Source organism: Choloepus didactylus, chromosome 18 (genome assembly GCF_015220235.1).
Source record: "Choloepus didactylus isolate mChoDid1 chromosome 18, mChoDid1.pri, whole genome shotgun sequence".
In the NCBI taxonomy this organism is placed as follows: domain Eukaryota; kingdom Metazoa; phylum Chordata; class Mammalia; order Pilosa; family Megalonychidae; genus Choloepus; species Choloepus didactylus.
The window spans coordinates 54,552,249-54,572,233 of NC_051324.1; the positions used below are offsets into that span (position 1 = coordinate 54,552,249).

The 19,985-nt window shown below is 40.3% G+C and overlaps 1 protein-coding gene across 1 annotated transcript in view; it reads right to left on the bottom strand.

Annotated features, from left to right (window-relative positions):
• The window catches only part of LOC119513898 (leucine-rich repeat-containing protein 37A3-like), a 63,953-nt gene that overhangs the window by 909 nt on the left and 43,059 nt on the right, over positions 1-19,985 (bottom strand). Inside the window, exons 6-11 of the mRNA XM_037809347.1 lie at positions 19,844-19,962; positions 17,628-17,905; positions 16,973-17,372; positions 7,793-8,676; positions 7,301-7,405; positions 3,250-3,299 (exon numbers count right to left, since the gene is read on the bottom strand). Coding sequence (XP_037665275.1) covers positions 3,250-3,299; positions 7,301-7,405; positions 7,793-8,676; positions 16,973-17,372; positions 17,628-17,905; positions 19,844-19,962 — 1,836 coding nt within the window. The remainder of the gene's footprint in view (positions 1-3,249; positions 3,300-7,300; positions 7,406-7,792; positions 8,677-16,972; positions 17,373-17,627; positions 17,906-19,843; positions 19,963-19,985) is intronic.

The window sequence follows — 19,985 nt, forward strand, 5'->3', positions numbered from 1 at the left end:
GAGCAGATGCCAGCCACATGCCTTCCCAGCTAACACAGGTTTTCTGGACACCATTGGCCATCCTCCAGTGAAGGTACCTGATTGCTGATGTCACTCTTAGTTGCTCTCAGGTCTCAGGGCATTTGTCCTTTCTTAGCTTCTCGGGATTAAAAGTCTGCTTTCAAAGGCCGTCTCCAAAATGTCTCTGTAAGCTGAAGCTCCTCTCTCAGTTCCAGTGTGTTCTTCAAAATGTCCCTCTTGGCCGTAGCAAGCTTGCTTCTTCTATCTGAGCTTATAGGGTGCTCCAATAATTTAATTCAGACCCACCCTGAATGGGTGGGGCAATACCTCCATGGAAACCATCCAACCAAAGATCTTGTCCACAGCTGATTGAATCACATCTCCATGGAAACACCCAAAGGATTTCAAAATCTAATCAACACTAATATGTCTGCCCACACAAGATTGCATCAAAGATAATGGTCTTTTGGGGGACATAATACATTGAACTGGCACATTCCACCCCCTGGACCCCAAACGGGCATTATCTTTCCATATACAAAATACATTCATCCCACAACAATATCACAGAAACTTAAATCATTTCAGTAACAATAGTTAAGTACAAGATCCCATTTCAAAATCAATTATAGGCATGGTTGGTCCTAAGGCATAATACTCCTTTAGGTGTGGATCTGTGAACTTAGAACAAGTTATGTGCTTCCAATATACAAAGGAGAGACATTCATAGGCTAAACTTTCCCATTGCCTTAAGGAGAAACAGTAAGGAAAACAGGGTTAACAGGACCAAAACAGTTCCTAAAACCCACAGGACAAACTCCACTAGATTTCAAAGTCTGAGAGTCATTAACAGAACGATGTTGCATCCTTGGGGCTTGAGAGAGCAGGAGTCTAACCCTTCCTAAGGGCCTTTGCGGCAGCCCTTTACTCTCCAAACACTGGGGTGAGTGCTCCAACATATCCACACATTGGGGAGACCACCTTCTCGGCCCCACCCTCTTCAAACATTAGGGCAGCACCCAGATTCTCTTCTATCTCTGGGGCACATGCTCAACCCCTTTAGAACAGTGGGGTGGCGGCCAGGCTCTCCCCACTCCTCTGGGAAGGTGCGCCACCCTCTTTGAGGCCTGAGGTGGCAACACCTTTCTTGAACATCGAGGTGGAAGGCCCACCCTCGACCTCCAGGGCAGACACTAATATGTCTGCCCCCCCAAGACTGCATTAAAGAATGTGGCTTTTGGTGGGACATAATATATCCAAACTAGCACAGGAACTAATGTAAAATGCTTTTAGAGAAGGTTGTCCAGTATGGTTGTGCAGTTTCTTCACTGCACAAGGGCATTTGCCAAGTGAGTGAGTGAGACTGCCTATACTGTATGCCAAGCCACACACAGAGGTCTCGCCAGAGATTATGGGGCCCTTTTGGACAGACACAGAAAGCTCCTGGAAGCCCAGCATGCGTGGATTTGTTTTAAAAACCCAAAGTCTGTGGTGACTGTGCTACTTGTGGTTTGTGGACAAAGGTAAACATTTAGTCCTGCTGAGACCAGAGATACTTGTTGTGACAGACATGGAAAATGACATGAATTACTAATGGTTCTGTATGTGTGTTCCCCCCCCAAGGGGGTTTTTCATTTTCTGCAGCAAAGGAGATGTGTATCAGAAGATGAGAGTCAGGTAAATTTGAAGAGTATTCAATACTGTGGCCAGAGAAAACAGGAAAAATGCATAATTAATATTTCCCTTTCTATCAAATCAACTGTAGGCAAGACCTTTGACTAGGTAATTTCCATGGAGGTGTTACCCCACCCATTCAGCAGGAGTCTTAATTAATCACTGGAGTCCTATAAAAGAGTTCACAGACAGAAGGAGCTCAGAGCAGCTGAGAGTGACAATTTGGAGAGCAGCTGAGAGAGACAATTTGGAGAGCAGCTGAGAGAGACATTTTGGAGACAGCCATTGAAAGTAGACTTTTGCTAATGCTTCAGAGATGCTAGCCCAGAGTTTGCTCTGGAGAAGCTAAGAGAGGACAAAATGCCCCAAGAGCAAAATCTTGAAGAATGCACAGGAGCTGAGAGAGGAGCTGGAACACAACCCAGGATCAGCAGATGCCAGCCATGTGCCTTTCCAGCTAACAGAGGTTTTCCAAATGCCATTGGCCTTCCTTCAGTGAAGGTATACTTGTGATGATGCCTTAATTTGACATTTTCATGGCCTTCAGACTGTAAACTTGTAACCAGATAAACACCCATTATACGATATTTTGTGTAACGGCAGCATTAGCAAACTGGAACAGTTCCCTTCAGATGTAGTCTCCCATGCATCATTCAGCTTCTATACTGTAAGCTGAATCACACCAAGTTAAAATGCTTTAGGCTAATTAGTAAAGTTATCTAGCTCACTGATTTACACATCAAATGAGCTGACTAGTGAATTGTGAAATAAGTTTAAGGGTCATGACCAGCATTAAAAACCAAATCAAAACAAAAAGGATCTGAACAGAATAAAAAATATCAGAGTATGGGATAGGTTTGTTTTAGAAACTACTTATGTCTATATAAGGATGTGTGTACTTAGTTGTGATATAAAATGTAGCTCATGACCCAAGCACTGTATAATCAGTGGAAAAGTATGCAAAGGGAAAAGAACCATTCTCCTGGACACTCACTAGTGGTGTGACCATTGGGTAAGATATTTTCTCCTTTTCCCTCTCCATTTCCTTATTATAAAAGCAGCAAGCTGCTGTCTAAGGTCCCTCTCTGTTAAAATTCAATGAGGTTTGGATAAAGGGGATGGGTAGAGGCTTGAAAACCATAGGATGAGAAGGGAAGTTTTCTGGCCACTTTACAGGAAGAACTCATATAGTTTACCTTCCACTGACCTTGAATGAGACTAGCTCCTTTACCTCCAAGCCATGCGGCGTTCCCTACACCTTCCCCAGATTCCAGAAAGGCTTCTGGCCAGCCTGATGCCCACCAACAGCAGGCAGAAACAGCCTCAGCTGAAACTTCTCCTCCTCCACCCTCTTTTCTGCAAGCACTGGTGACAGCAGATGCATCTGTGCTAGTCCCCTCTAACTCAGCGTTGGCTTGGGAGCTAATTTCTTAGAACCAGGCAAAGCATTAGGATAAGTATTCTCCTGCCTTTGACAGTTTCCATACTGAAAAATGAAAGGATTGAAATAGATGAGCTCTGGGTTCCCCTCTAGTTTTAAAATTATATTTTAAAGATTGCCAAACTAATATTTACCTTGGGGCTTCCTCTTTATCTTTCTCTGATGCTAGTTTATGAGAATAAATCTGTTTTGGAAAAAAACATAATCATGATTATTCATTACAATGACCACTATCTCCAAACCTTTATTCATTCCTTTTATTTATCTGAAGTCTTATCTTCCCAGCTAGATAACAACTTTTTTGAGGACAGGGATTATAGCTTGTTTAATAGTTCTTTGACTCTTCCACAGAACCTAATTTAGGACCTTGAATGCAGGTGGCACTTAATGTATTTTACTGAAACTGTTCAATGTAATATTCAACACATAATTCCTAATAAAAACTCTCAGAAGTAGGAAAAGAAGGAAACATCCTTAACTTGAGAAAAGTATCTACTGGAAGCCTAAATAAAGAACAACTTTGCTTTAAAGGATGCCTGTTCTTACCACCAGTATCTAACACTGTCGAGGAGTACCACCAATGCAACAAGAAAAACAGAACCATCAATCATCAATTATATTAGTGCCACCCATGCAGTAAGACAAATAAATGGTGCTGAGTAGTGGAAAGGAAGAGATAAAACTATCATTATTTCCATATGAAATGATGGGCAATCTAAAAAGCCCCAAAGAATCAATGAAAATGTTATTGTACGTAATATGAGAATTTAATAAGGTGGCAAGATAACAAAATCAAGCGATCAGCACACAAACTTTAATTGCTTTTCTATGTAGCCACTAACAACCAATTAGAAAATGTAATGGAAGTAAGATCCCATTCACAATAGCAATAAAAAAGGATAAAGTACCTAGAAATCAACTGAACAAAAGATGTGTAAGACCTATGTGAAGACAACACTAAAACTTCTGAATGACAGTAAGAACTATTACATGGCATGAGATACAATGTTCCTCGAAAGGAAATGTAATCCCATTCAAATCCCAACACTTTTTTTTTTTTGTCTTGTTTTGTTTTGTTTCTACGAAGAGTGACCAGCTGACATCTGGTAGAGAAAATATGTATGAATAGTAACGAAAAGTGTGAAAAAGAAGATCAAAGAGTAGGAGCTTGTGCCCTATCAAACTATGTTACAAAGAAACTGGAATTAAGTAGGGTGATTCTGGAACTGGAACAGGACAGAGTCAAGAAAACGATGGTATTTTAGATCAGTAAGGAAAGCATTAACCATTCAATAAAAGGTTTTAAAACAACTGGATATTCATGAGGTGGGGAGGAAGAGCTAGGTTCCCTACGTCAACATACCAAAACTAACCAAATAAAACAAATTCCAGCTGGATTAAAAAAAATACAAATAACAACATACTGTTATAAAAGTATTAGAAGAAATATAAGAAACTATCTTTACACCCTGAGGAAGCACAGACCTTGCCAAGACAGAAGCCCTGTGGAGAGGCCGACAGGTGTGAGGACATAAACACACACACCTCCTACTCTTGGTAGCCTCTGCCTCGTTTCCCACTGGAGTTGCTTTGTCTTTTTCTTGTTGTTTTATAAAAGCTCTTTTCATATTAAATATATTATATTATTTCCTTGTATGTCAATTTTTCAGCTATTCCCTCCTTGTTTTTGTCTCTAAGGAGGCAAAACAGAACAGTGGTAATATGGAGCAGAGGCTTTATGGGCAGTGACTCTGGTTCTGCTTTTGGTTTTGCCACTGGAGCCTAAGTTGATCTCTTTCGTCTGTAAAGGAAGGATGATAACATCTTCCTTGCAGGGCTGTTTTGATAATTAAGTCAGACAATATATGTAAAGCTCTGAGTCCACTGCTTGGCATAAATAAGTGATCAGGTTGCTAATGGGATCAAAGACAAGGCTGTCAAATCTTTATTAAAGATTTCTGCCTGTGGTCTCAGGCTTAGGAAGCTCTTTCCCACCACAAGATTATTAAAATATTGCTTTTATTTCCTTCTAATGCTTTTATGGTATTTTTTTTTAATGTTTACTGAACTATGTTTGTTTAAGGTGAGAAATATGGATCTACCTTTATTTTCCTCAAAACAGGTAGGCAGCTGTTCTATAACCATCCATTCATTTCCCCCACTGATCAGAATATTAAAAGGTGACATTTGAAAAGTCTTAGGAAGGCACGGCTCTGTCTTTTGCTGGACTCTGTATGCTACTTCAAATAAATATTAGGTTGCATTATTCTTCACTGTGGAATTGATTTAATGCCTTATCTCTCTTCCTTTGAGAGCCATTATTGTCTGCTATATATAAAACACTGCAATGGTTCCTGTCCTCAAAAAGCTTATAATCTAAGTGGGGAAAAGGAAAAATGAAAACATCTAAAAAATACAAATGCAAGGTTAGACTGTACATAGAAATTAAAAGCAGCATAGGGTTTCTAGAAAGGAAAAGGGCATGCCACCTGGAGAAGCAGAGGTACTGTCTGGGCAATGGCCAGTGATTGTCTCCCTAGAGGCCTTGCCAAGATGACCCCGTACTTGTCCCCTGCCTCCTAGACTCAAATCAGACTCTGTCCTCACCATGTCAGGGCAGTCTCACCTTACCAATATCACATATCTGAACAAAAATCAGACTGTCAGATTATGACTTGACGATGAGAAATACATCTGTTCCACAGACAGAACCATCAGGGAATTATCTCTTTAGAGACAGGCCTATGTGGCATATGAAGCACGGTTAGAAGTAGCACAATCTAATTCTCTTCTCCTTGATGGGAAGAGAATTAGAACAAAAGGAATCAGCTTTTTTTTTTTTTTAATGGAAAGGACTGAGGCAGCCAGATCCATGCATCTCCCCCACAGGCACAGCCTCCTAGTGGGCCTGACACTCCATAGCTGCTGCCCATTGCTCCTTCTCCACTCTTGGGCAAAGGCCTCTTCTTTGCCCTTTCTGTGCTTTTGCTACTGACCAACCCTCTTGCTAATAGATATATTTTTCTTTAGCTATGTTAATACATTCAGCCAAGTTTTTGTCAAGTCCAATAGACCAGGAAGCCATGTGGTCCTTACACAGCTCTCCTCTGCTCCATCATGTGTTCTCTCTTAGTTAGCCACACTTTCAAAAACTGTTTAAAACTGACAGTTTAGGTTTACCATATTTTTAAGTTCTCAGGGGAGGGGAAATGCTTTGCTGTGGCCCCTAAGACACGGTGACAGATCTCACAGATCTCACAGATGGACTTGGCGCAGGAACATTCAGTGAAGGCTTCATGGGGAAAGATGGACTCGAGTTGGCTTTTGTCAGATGGATAGGACTTTGACAGGCAGAGTGAAATAATGGAATTTGAGATGGGCAAAGGCATAGTTGAAAGTTGGGCATGGTGTGACTGGGGTATAGTGAGGGGTTGCTTTGGCTGGCATGTAGGGCTTCCACATGAAAGCGGAAAACGCAAATAAGGTAAATTAGGTTGGACTGGTATGGTAGGGTCAAGATTGTAAATCTATTAAATCACTCTTTTGATATTCTGGTACTCACCTTTGGGAAAATTAATAAACCCTTATTTAATTGAACAAAAGGAATAGGCTACATGAGTTAGAGTGGCCTGACACATGAATTTAACTGCAACATTTTAACTTATTTAGACAATGCCTTACACACCAGAGAAGAAAGATGCTAAATAAATCTAACATCTATGAGATAAAACTTAATCTTTTTGCTGTGTTCTATCTCCCCAGGGTGACTGATAGCTCCAAGAAAGTGGAGATTATTTTGCCTCTCATCATTTCAGCCAACAAGGAAAGAAGTCAGTGATGGAATGACAATGACTGTGAGTTCATCAAATCACTGACAGTTTTAGGTGGAAGAAATGTTACTGTCATGTCAACTCTGACCTTCTTAAACTTAACTTCCAAAAGTAGTCTAATGGCTTGTTATCTTGGTTTTAATTCCAAAGAGATCTCCTGGGAGTGTGGTTCCTTTAAAAATCCCTGGAATATACTTTGCAATACAATAAAAGAAAAAAGTGTACCTCAGTCCTAGTGACTGAAGAGGAATGTCAAGTATAGTAGGTGAGAAGGTGCCTTAATTTTTGATTTGTGGGTTCTAAATCCATTATAAAGACAGGACGTATTCTGGAAACCTGAATTAATTGTCCTTACCTCAATGAGACAGAAAATTATAATCAAAATCATCAGTACCACAGTGACAGACATTGCCAAGATGAGTTTCTTGTTATAGCCATATCCTGGAACTTCTTTTGTGAGCTAAAGAAAAGGAAGAACAATTTTTTTTTTTTTAAACAAAGCAGTGGAAAGGACAGAAGCTAAGTATTCAGCTTCAAAACCCCATTCTTCCAGGTGAGTCTAATCTACAGTTTTTAAAGTGCATACCAAATTGAATGTGTTAAGTAATATTATTAAGCACACTTTTATAATTTGTTTGTGTGTTGGGTTCTCTTCTCATCCACCCTAGGAATAGTGGTGCCATTCTCGAAATGAGCAAAGTGGGAGGATCACGGTCTTGGTCAAAGTTACATAGCCGAGACAAGGCATGGACCAGGAGCCCCTGGGCTTCCTGCTTGGGTGCTCTAATGGCATGTCCTAAACTCTGATGGTAAAGTCCAGGTCCCATGTTTCTGCACTTATCCTCACCTCCCTGGACCCTTGCTCTTTTTGTTCACTCCGGACTTCTGTGCTCTCATTGATGTAGTTCTCAGTTTTCCACTGGTCTGTATCCCACTCTGCCTTGGACACCTTTACTTCCTGTTGCTCACTGAGAAGCTTCATCAGGAGGCCTGTTCTGGAGATGAGCTTTGCACAGGCCAGTTGAACACGGGGCTCAGAGCAGTCCATTTTCAAAGTCCGGATAACATGAGAAATGAGCCTTCTCACATCGTTGTTGGGGATGAGAGACCGTAGCTGCTGGTTTAGCTGAGTTTCAAATTTATCACCTGGGGATGGGAAGAAAGGGAGAGTGGAGCCTTTGGGCTTGGAGGATAAGTCCGTGCCCAGGTTATGGTATTCCCACTGTGTTTCATTGGTTCGGTTAACTGTTAACATTAAGTTGCCTCCAGTCATAGCAGAATTTGCAGTGGAAGAATTCCTAAAGGCAGGACTTTTAGGTGTAGACTCTTCTATCATGGTAGTGTTTTCTGCATAAGCATGGTCTACAAAAGTGCTTTCTACACTAGCATTTTCTGGAGCAGCATTTTCTGTGGGAGATTCTGAAAAACCAAATGCTTCTGGAAAAGGAGTCTCCTGAGAACTTAGTTCTCCTGAAGATGAAAAAGCCTCTTGTGCAGGGGAATTTATGAGGCTCCTCACCGCAGAGAAAGGAGGTCTCTTTCCAATCATAAGTCTATTGAGTGAACCTTTGTTTCTGAACTTTTGACTTTGTCTGGCCTTGAGTGTCCTGTGAACTGCATGAGAGCGAGCTTTAGGAAAGAGGTAATTTTTCCTGGAACGTGAGATTGATTTAGGAGCCTTCATGTTTTTAACTCTAGCATTTGCATTTTCTAAAACAAAAAGGGTATAGGGAGGGCGGGGCAAGATGGCAGACTGGTGAGCTGTATGTTTTAGTTACTCCTCCAGGAAAGTAGGTAAAAAGCCAGGAACTGCGTAGACTGGACACCACAGAGCAATCTGTCTTTGGGCATACTTCATACAACACTCATGAAAACGTGGAACTGCTGAGATCAGCGAAATCTGTAAGTTTTTGCGGCCAGGGGACCCGCGCCCCTCCCTGCCAGGCTCAGTCCCGGGGGAGGAGGGGCTGTCAGCTCCGGGAAGGAGAAGGGAGAATTGCAGTGGCTGCTCTTATCGGAAACTCATTCTACTGATTCAAACTCCAACCATAGATAGACTGAGACCAGACACCAGAGACTCTGAGAGCAGCCAGCCCAGCAGAGAGGAGACAGACATAGAAAAAAAACAACACGAAAAACTCCAAAATAAAAGCAGAGGATTTTTTGAGTTCTGGTGAACACAGAAAGGGGAAGGGCGGAGATCAGGCCTTGAGGCGCATATGCAAATCCCGAAGCAAAGCTGATCTCTCTGCCCTGTGCACCTTTCCTTAATGGCCCTGGTTGCTTTGTCTATTAGCATTTCAATAACCCATTAGATCTCTGAGGAGGGCCTTTTTTTTTTTTTTATTTTTTTTAAATCCTTTTTGCTTTTTCTAAAACAATTACTCTAAGAAGCTCAATACAGAAAGCTTCAAAGAATTGAAATTTGGGCACGTCAAGTCAAGAGCAGAACTAAGAGAGCTCTGAGACAAAAGGCAATATTCCAGTGGCTGAGAAAATTCACTAAACAACACAACTTCCCAAGAAAAGGGGGGTGTCCGCTCACAGCCACCATCCTGGTGGACAGGAACACTCCTGCCCATCGCCAGCCCCATAGCCCAGAGCTGCCCCCAGACAACCCAGTGTGACGGAAGTGCTTCAAATAACAGGCACACACCACAAAACTGGGCGTGGACATTAGCCTTCCCTGCAACCTCAGCTGAAGGTCCCAGAGCTGGGAAGGTGGAGCAGTGTGAATTAACAAAGCCCCATTCAGCCATCATTTGAGCAGACTGGGAGCCTCCCTACACAGCCCAGCAGCCCAGAACTGCCCTGGGGGGACGGCACTCACCTGTGACATAGCACAGTCATCCCTCAACAGAGGACCCAGGGTGCACAGCCTGGAAGAGGGGCCCACTTGCAAGTCTCAGGAGCCATACGCCAATACCAAAGACTTGTGGGTCAGTGGCAGAGACAAACTGTGGCAGGACTGAACTGAAGGATTAGACTATTGCAGCAGCTTTAAAACTCTAGGATCATCAGGGAGATTTGATTGTTAGGGCCACCCCCCCTCCCCGACTGCCCAGAAACACGCCCCACATACAGGGCAGGCAACACCAACTACACACGCAAGCTTGGTACACCAATTGGGCCCCACAAGACTCACTCCCCCACTCACCAAAAAGGCTAAGCAGGGGAGATCTGGCTTGTGGAGAACAGGTGGCTCGTGGACGCCACCTGCTGGTTAGTTAGAGAAAGTGTATTCCACGAAGCTATAGATCTGATAAATTAGAGATAAGGACTTCAACTGGTCTACAAACCCTAAAAGAACCCTATCAAGTTCAGCAAATGCCACGAGGCCAAAAACAACAGAAAATTATAAAGCATATGAAAAAACCAGACGATATGGATAACCCAAGCCCAAGCACCCAAATCAAAAGACCAGAAGAGACACACCACCTAGAGCAGCTACTCAAAGAACTAAAGATGAACAATGAGACCCTAGTACGGGATATGAAGGAAATCAAGAAGACCCTAGAAGAGCATAAAGAAGACATTGCAAGACTAAATAAAAAAATGGATGATCTTATGGAAATTAAAGAAACTGTTGACCAAATTAAAAAGATTCTGGACACTCATAGTACAAGACTAGAGGAAGTTGAACAACGAATCAGTGACCTGGAAGATGACAGAATGGAAAATGAAAGCATAAAAGAAAGAATGGGGAAAAAAATTGAAAAACTCGAAATGGACCTCAGGGATATGATAGATAATATGAAACGTCCGAATATAAGACTCATTGGTTTCCCAGAAGGGGAAGAAAAGGGTAAAGGTCTAGGAAGAGTATTCAAAGAAATTGTTGGGGAAAACTTCCCAAATCTTCTAAACAACATAAATACACAAATCATAAATGCTCAGCGAACTCCAAATAGAATAAATCCAAAAAAACCCACTCCGAGACATATACTGATCACACTGTCAAACATAGAAGAGAAGGAGCAAGTTCTGAAAGCAGCAAGAGAAAAGCAATTCACCACATACAAAGGAAACAGCATAAGACTAAGTAGTGACTACTCAGCAGCCACCATGGAGGCGAGAAGGCAGTGGCACGATATATTTAAAATTCTGAGTGAGAGGAATTTCCAGCCAAGAATACTTTATCCAGCAAAGCTCTCCTTCAAATTTGAGGGAGAGCTTAAATTTTTCACAGACAAAGAAATGCTGACAGAATTTGCTAACAAGAGACCTGCCCTACTGGAGATACTAAAGGGAGCCCTACAGACAGAGAAACAAAGACAGGACAGAGAGACCTGGAGAAAGGTTCAGTACTAAAGAGATTTGGTATGGGTACAATAAAGGATATTAATAGAGAGAGGGAAAAATATGGCAAACATAATCCAAAGGATAAGATGGCCGATTCAAGAAATGCCTTCACGGTTTTAACGTTGAATGTAAATGGATTAAACTCCCCAATTAAAAGATATAGATTCGCAGAATGGATCAAAAAAAATGAACCATCAATATGTTGCATACAAGAGACTCATCTTAGACACAGGGACACAAAGAAACTGAAAGTGAAAGGATGGAAAAAAATATTTCATGCAAGCTACAGCCAAAAGAAAGCAGGTGTAGCAATATTAATCTCAGATAAAATAGACTTCAAATGCAGGGATGTTTTGAGAGACAAAGAAGGCCACTACATACTAATAAAAGGGGCAATTCAGCAAGAAGAAATAACAATCGTAAATGTCTATGCACCCAATCAAGGTGCCACAAAATACATGAGAGAAACATTGGCAAAACTAAAGGAAGCAATTGATGTTTCCACAATAATTGTGGGAGACTTCAACACATCACTCTCTCCTATAGATAGATCAACCAGACAGAAGACCAATAAGGAAATTGAAAACCTAAACAATCTGATAAATGAATTAGATTTAACAGACATCTACAGGACATTACATCCCAAATCACCAGGATACACATACTTTTCTAGTGCTCACGGAACTTTCTCCAGAATAGATCATATGCTGGGACATAAAACAAGCCTCAATAAATTTAAAAAGATTGAAATTATTCAAAGGACATTCTCTGACCACAATGGAATACAATTAGAAGTCAATAACCATCAGAGACTTAGAAAATTCACAAATACCTGGAGGTTAAACAACACACTCCTAAACAATCAGTGGGTTAAAGAAGAAATAGCAAGAGAAATTGCTAAATATATAGAGACGAATGAAAATGAGAACACAACATACCAAAACCTATGGGATGCAGCAAAAGCAGTGCTAAGGGGGAAATTTATAGCACTAAACGCATATAGTAAAAAGGAAGAAAGAGCCAAAATCAAAGAACTAATGGATCAACTGAAGAAGCTAGAAAATGAACAGCAAACCAATCCTAAACCAAGTACAAGAAAAGAAATAACAAGGATTAAAGCAGAAATAAATGACATAGAGAACAAAAAAACAATAGAAAGGATAAATATCACCAAAAGTTGGTTCTTTGAGAAGATCAACAAGATTGACAAGCCCCTAGCTAGACTGACAAAATCAAAAAGAGAGAAGACCCATATAAACAAAATAATGAATGAAAAAGGTAACATAACTGCAGATCCTGAAGAAATTAAAAAAATTATAAGAGGATATTATGAACAACTGTATGGCAACAAACTGGATAATGTAGAAGAAATGGACAATTTCCTGGAAACATATGAACAACCTAGACTGACCAGAGAAGAAATAGAAGACCTCAACCAACCCATCACAAGCAAAGAGATCCAATCAGTCATCAAAAATCTTCCCACAAATAAATGCCCAGGGCCAGATGGCTTCACAGGGGAATTCTACCAAACTTTCCAGAAAGAACTGACACCAATCTTACTCAAACTCTTTCAAAACATTGAAAAAAATGGAACACTACCTAACTCATTTTATGAAGCTAACATCAATCTAATACCAAAACCAGGCAAAGATGCTACAAAAAAGGAAAACTACCGGCCAATCTCCCTAATGAATATAGATGCAAAAATCCTCAACAAAATACTTGCAAATCGAATCCAAAGACACATTAAAAAATCATACACCATGACCAAGTGGGGTTCATTCCAGGCATGCAAGGATGGTTCAACATAAGAAAAACAATCAATGTATTACAACACATTAAAAACTCGAAAGGGAAAAATCAATTGATCATCTCAATAGATGCTGAAAAAGCATTTGACAAAATCCAACATCCCTTTTTGATAAAAACACTTCAAAAGGTAGGAATTGAAGGAAACTTCCTCAACATGATAAAGAGCATATATGAAAAACCCACAGCCAGCATAGTACTCAATGGTGAGAGACTGAAAGCCTTCCCTCTAAGATCAGGAACAAGACAAGGATGCCCGCTGTCACCACTGTTATTCAACATTGTGCTGGAAGTGCTAGCCAGGGCAATCCGGCAAGACAAAGAAATAAAAGGCATCCAAATTGGAAAAGAAGAAGTAAAACTGTCATTGTTTGCAGATGATATGATCTTATATCTAGAAAACCCTGAGAAATCGACGATACACCTACTAGAGCTAATAAACAAATTTAGCAAAGTAGCAGGATACAAGATTAATGCACATAAGTCAGTAATGTTTCTATATGCTAGAAATGAACAAACTGAAGAGACACTCAAGAAAAAGATACCATTTTCAATAGCAACTAAAAAAATCAAGTACCTAGGAATAAACTTAACCAAAGATGTAAAAGACCTATACAAAGAAAACTACATAACTCTACTAAAAGAAATAGAAGGGGACCTTAAAAGATGGAAAAATATTCCATGTTCATGGATAGGAAGGCTAAATGTCATTAAGATGTCAATTCTACCCAAACTCATCTACAGATTCAATGCAATCCCAATCAAAATTCCAACAACCTACTTTGCAGACTTGGAAAAGCTAGTTATCAAATTTATTTGGAAAGGGAAGATGCCTCGAATTGCTAAAGACACTCTAAAAAAGAAAAACGAAGTGGGAGGACTTACACTCCCTGACTTTGAAGCTTATTATAAAGCCACAGTTGCCAAAACAGCATGGTACTGGCACAAAGATAGACATATAGATCAATGGAATCGAATTGAGAATTCAGAGATAGACCCTCAGATCTATGGCCGACTGATCTTTGATAAGGCCCCCAAAGTCACCGAACTGAGCCATAATGGTCTTTTCAACAAATGGGGCTGGGAGAGTTGGATATCCATATCCAAAAGAATGAAAGAGGACCCCTACCTCACCCCCTACACAAAAATTAACTCAAAATGGACCAAAGATCTCAATATAAAAGAAAGTACCATAAAACTCCTAGAAGATAATGTAGGAAAACATCTTCAAGACCTTGTATTAGGAGGCCACTTCCTAGACTTTACACCCAAAGCACAAGCAACAAAAGAGAAAATAGATAAATGGGAACTCCTCAAGCTTAGAAGTTTCTGCACCTCAAAGGAATTTCTCAAAAAGGTAAAGAGGCAGCCAACTCAATGGGAAAAAATTTTTGGAAACCATGTATCTGACAAAAGACTGATATCTTGCATATACAAAGAAATCCTACAACTCAATGACAATAGTACAGACAGCCCAATTATAAAATGGGCAAAAGATATGAAAAGACAGTTCTCTGAAGAGGAAATACAAATGGCCAAGAAACACATGAAAAAATGTTCAGCTTCACTAGCTATTAGAGAGATGCAAATTAAGACCACAATGAGATACCATCTAACACCGGTTAGAATGGCTGCCATTAAACAAACAGGAAACTACAAATGCTGGAGGGGATGTGGAGAAATTGGAACTCTTATTCATTGTTGGTGGGACTGTATAATGGTTCAGCCACTCTGGAAGTCAGTCTGGCAGTTCCTTAGAAAACTAGATATAGAGCTACCATTCGATCCAGCGATTGCACTTCTCAGTATATACCCGGAAGATCGGAAAGCAGTGACACGAACAGATATCTGCACGCCAATGTTCATAGCAGCATTATTCACAATTGCCAAGAGATGGAAACAACCCAAATGTCCTTCAACAGATGAGTGGATAAATAAAATGTGGTATATACACACGATGGAATACTACGCGGCAGTAAGAAGGAACGATCTGGTGAAACATATGACAACATGGATGAACCTTGAAGACATAATGCTGAGCGAAATAAGCCAGGCACAAAAAGAGAAATATTATATGCTACCACTAATGTGAACTTTGAAAAATGTAAAAACAAATGGTTTATAATGTAGAATGTAGGGGAACTAGCAGTAGAGAGCAATTAAGGAAGGGGGAACAATAATCCAAGAAGAACAGATAAGCTATTTAACGTTCTGGGGATGCCCAGAAATGACTATGGTCTGTTAATTTCTGATGGATGTAGTAGGAACAAGTTCACAGAAATGTTGCTATATTATGTAACTTTCTTGGGGTAAAGTAGGAACATGTTGGAAGTTAAGCAGTTATCTTAGGTTAGTTGTCTTTTTCTTACTCCCTTGTTATGGTCTCTTTGAAATGTTCTTTTATTGTATGTTTGTTTTCTTTTAACTTTTTTTTTCATACAGTTGATTTAAAAAAGAAGGGAAAGTTAAAAAAAAAAAAAAAAGAAAAAAGACAACAAGGAAAAAAAAAAAAAAAGATGTAGTGCCCCCTTGAGGAGCCTGTGGAGAATGCAGGGGTATTTGCCTACCCCACCTTCATGGTTGCTAACATGACCACAGACATAGGGGACTGGTGGTTTGATGGGTTGAGCCCTCTACCATAAGTTTTACCCTTGGGAAGACGGTTGCTGCAAAGGAGAGGCTAGGCCTCCCTGTATTTGTGCCTAAGAGTCTCCTCCTGAATGCCTCTTTGTTGCTCAGATGTGGCCCTCTCTCTCTGGCTAAGCCAACTTGAAAGGTGAAATCACTGCCCTCCCCCCTACGTGGGATCAGACACCCAGGGAAGTGAATCTCCCTGGCAACGTGGAATATGACTCCCGGGGAGGAATGTAGACCCGGCATCGTGGGATGGAGAACATCTTCTTGACCAAAAGGGGGATGTGAAAGGAAATGAAATAAGCTTCAGTGGCAGAGAGATTCCAAAACGAGCCGAGAGATCACTCTGGTGGGCACTCTTACGCACACTTTAGACAACCTTTTTTAAGTTCTAAAGAATTGGGGTAGCTGGTGGTGGATACCTGAAACTATTAAACTACAACCCAGAACCCATGAATCTCGAAGACAGTTGTATAAAAATGTAGCTTATGAGGGGTGACAGTGGGATTGGGAATGCCATAAGGACCAAACTCCACTTTGTCTAGTTTATGGATGGATGTGTAGAAAAGTAGGGGAAGCAAACAAACAGACAAAGGTACCCAGTGTTCTTTTTTACTTCAATTGCTGTTTTTCACTCTAATTATTATTCTTGTTATTTTTGTGTGTGTGCTAATGAAGGTGTCAGGGATTGATTTAGGTGATGAATGTACAACTATGTAATGGTACTGTAAACAATCGAAAGTACAATTTGTTTTGTATGACTGCGTGGTATGTGAATATATCTCAATAAAATGATGATTAAAAAAAAAAAAAAAAAAAAAAAAAAGGAAAAGGCCCTTGTATAGTACACAGCTAAAAATAATACAGTTGCTTAATATTTAAATGTATATTATTACTCCAAATCTAATATAACCTAGATTTCAAAAGTTAATGATTCTGTTCACTCTACTATTTTCTACCCCATGCAAGCAAAGGCAGTAATGTTATCAAGGATATTCTTAGGATATATGAAAACTACCAATAAATAGCATTTTTTTTTTCTTAAAAAAAAAAAAAAATGTAATGGTGGATGAACTGATAAGCAAATAGGGAAAAAAGAGTCTGCTTAAAAGAAAAAAAAAGCATGGTTTTAATATGCTTCAGATGGGGGGGAAATGATTTACATGAGAGTTTATTTCCTCTTTGCTGATATGAAAGAATTACAGATACAAAACCCACTGATCTTTAGAATAAAAAAAGAAAAGAAATGTTAAAAAAAAAAAAAAAAAAAGGGTATAGGATAAGTCTTTCGACTTATTTCTAACCTCAGGTAGGGTTCTTGGAGGGATGGAGGTAGAAGGCCTGCCCATCAAGTATTGTTTCAGGGGAGAAGAGATTGCTGCCTTATGTTCCTGTATGAATGAAGGCTCAGCATCGAAGGAGTTTCCCTCTAACTTCCTTGGCTTCCGCATCAAGCGAAGCTGTCCCAGCTCCCTAGGGGTTGGCCTCCTGGGCCTTCTTTCTTTGTCAATATTCTCCACAAATGGCTGGGCACCCCATTTCCTCTTGATGCTCCTTTTTCCCATTTGTTTCAACTGCCTTTTCCGGATGCCCTTTGGCCCCTTGATGACTATCTTCACTCTTCGCAGCTTTTTTCCTACACTTGCGTTCTGAATCTTTGCCAGGCTGTTTTCCCATGGCTGGGCAGTTTCGAATCTCTTTTGAAAGATTTGGGGTTTAAATTTGGTACCTAGTAAGTTGGAATGCATGAGCATGGCAGTTTTTTCTCTTTTTTTAACCTCATCATTTTTTCCCTGAATTTCTGCATCCGACAAATTTCCCAGAAAATAGAGTTTCCTCAATTTATTTTGGTAAGTTGCATTGTTGGATGCATCCTTAAGAGACAGGCTCCCTGTATTGTTTTTCAAAGTCAGGGGATTATTTCCATCTTGCACATTTGACAAAAGCACTTTAATGAATGGTAATAATATTGATTCTACATCTTCTAGCTTTCCCACTGAGAAATAAGGCAATATATAATTCAGTGCAGCAATAACATCAGTTTCATCGTTAAAGTCGAGCTGTTCATTCATAAAAGCTGACAAACTGACGCCATTTTGGTCCGAGTATGGTTTCTCTGGCTCAATAGTCAGCTCAGTGCTGCTATTCTTCTTCCGGGCTTGTAATGCCTGCATGAACGCTCCTTCTGCATCTGCTAGAGATGCTTCCTCATCTGCCAAAACAGAAGAGACTACTTTTAATAACGAAAGACTGATGGGACAGCTTTTTGTCAGTCCACACATCCCAGTTCACATATCCCAGTCAAATAAATAAGGAGTCAACAAACATTTGAATGCCATGTGGAGAGGAGAGAAATAAACCCACATTTAAACCTATGACTGGCAACAACACAAGAAGAAAAAGGTATCTTTTGAAAAAGTGGCTACCAACTCAGAACATTCCATAGAGTGAAATGTAGTAACTATATTTAGGATTATTCTATTGGTCTCCAAAGGCCAGCTGCCCAATACTCAATAAAAGCCTACAGATGGAAGACAAATATTCCCCCACACAGCGGGACCCTCTGCAGATCTGCATGTCTCTTCATGTTCCTATACCCCATGCTGTCCTGCCTCAGTTGAGGAAGGAGGGAAAGGCTTCCTCTCCCTGTCTCCTCTGTGTGCTCACGCTCTTGCTGCCATCACAGATGATCACTAGAAAAGTCAGACCTTTGGGGGAGCAAGCACAGAGCTCCTAAAGTAGAGGCCCCACTCCCACTGCTCACAGGTCCCCATCCGGACATGCCCTTCTCCATCTACCCAGCCAAAGCCCTCCCTTGGTCTCTGCTCCCATATATCCAAAACCCTGAAACAGAAGGCTTTACACAGGTAGAAACACTATGTCCACTCTGGTTGTCACCTTAAATTTGGGCAGGAATATGGGGGTATAAGAGATTTTTAGTTTGCCAAGTTGCATGCCTAAGTAGAATGTTCAATAAATCTATGGAATAATAGCAATTTTTGGATAAACCTTACTTAAAGTCATGAAATGCAGAAGGAAAAAAGCAACTTTTGTTAGATGCTTACTTTGCTTTCAGTTCATTTCATTTTTAATATTTCCAGCTTTACTTGGGGAACCACACAAAGCTTTTGACTACAAGAAAGTCAAACATACTACTGTGCAGAAGGGTTTCTTTTCTAGAAGTATTAAAAGTACTTTTGGTGGTGGTGAGAGTGAAAGAAGATGAGGATGATGGGGATGAAGGAGCATGGGCTTGGAGAGCACCCCAAATTGCAGACAGGAGACCTGGGTCCTAGGCTACAGCACTTAACACCCTTGGTCTTGTTTTTCCTCCTCTGTAAAAGGAGATTAACAGTGCCTATTCTGCCCACCTCTAGGGGAGAAGGGAATAATTTAATTGGTGGAAAAAATCAGCAACACTGTCCTTATATAAGTAGCAAGTGTTATTATTTATTATTTGTCCCTGATCACCGTTAGAAAACTGTATTTGAGCTATCTGGACATTAAGGAAGTCATGTTTTAGATGTCATGAAGTTAGTGCTAGTAAACCTTATATATCGAAAAACACTTAAAAGTACCTGAGTGTTTTGTAAATAGAAAAGCTTAAGATTCAGACCAAGTCCAGAGTTGGACACTCTAAGAATGGCAGAGCCTTCCCATCCATTAGGAGAGCTGGGTAGCAGCTTCTTGTTAAGGGACCAGAAACTGAGGTTCTAAATAAAACCTTAATAAAGTAGCATCGCTTGTACTCTTCTATAAAATTGCAAAAACAAAACAAACAACAAAAATGGATCTAAACCTGTCCTATGAAGCAGTAGGAACTTGAAACATAATACATATGAAATCAGTCTACAAACTGTAACACACTATATGAATAAGTCATCATTTGGGGGCCAAGCACCAAGCAGAGAGCATGGTATGCAGTCTGTGGCCTATTGTTAATTCCCTTCTCCCTCCCCCTCCTTTCCCTTGTTCCTCTAGGCATGTGGATCAGTTACATTGTTAGTTTACTCTAACCAGGCTGGGAATCTGACCTTCAGAAAGAGTTGTTCTTATAAATGTAGGGAGTTGAGTTCTGAATGCATGAATGAATAAAAATAAAGCATCTACATCCTTAGTTTAAATGTTTATCATCAGGCAATTCACTCACCACAGCGTGTTGTGTTTGTCATACATTCACTGTCGCAATGCAGTTTGACTGTCTTGCAGATAACCTCAATATTATTTTTAAATTGGCAGAGGCAGCAGGCCATTCGACTAGGTAAAATCCTAAAAACAGAAACATGGAGAAT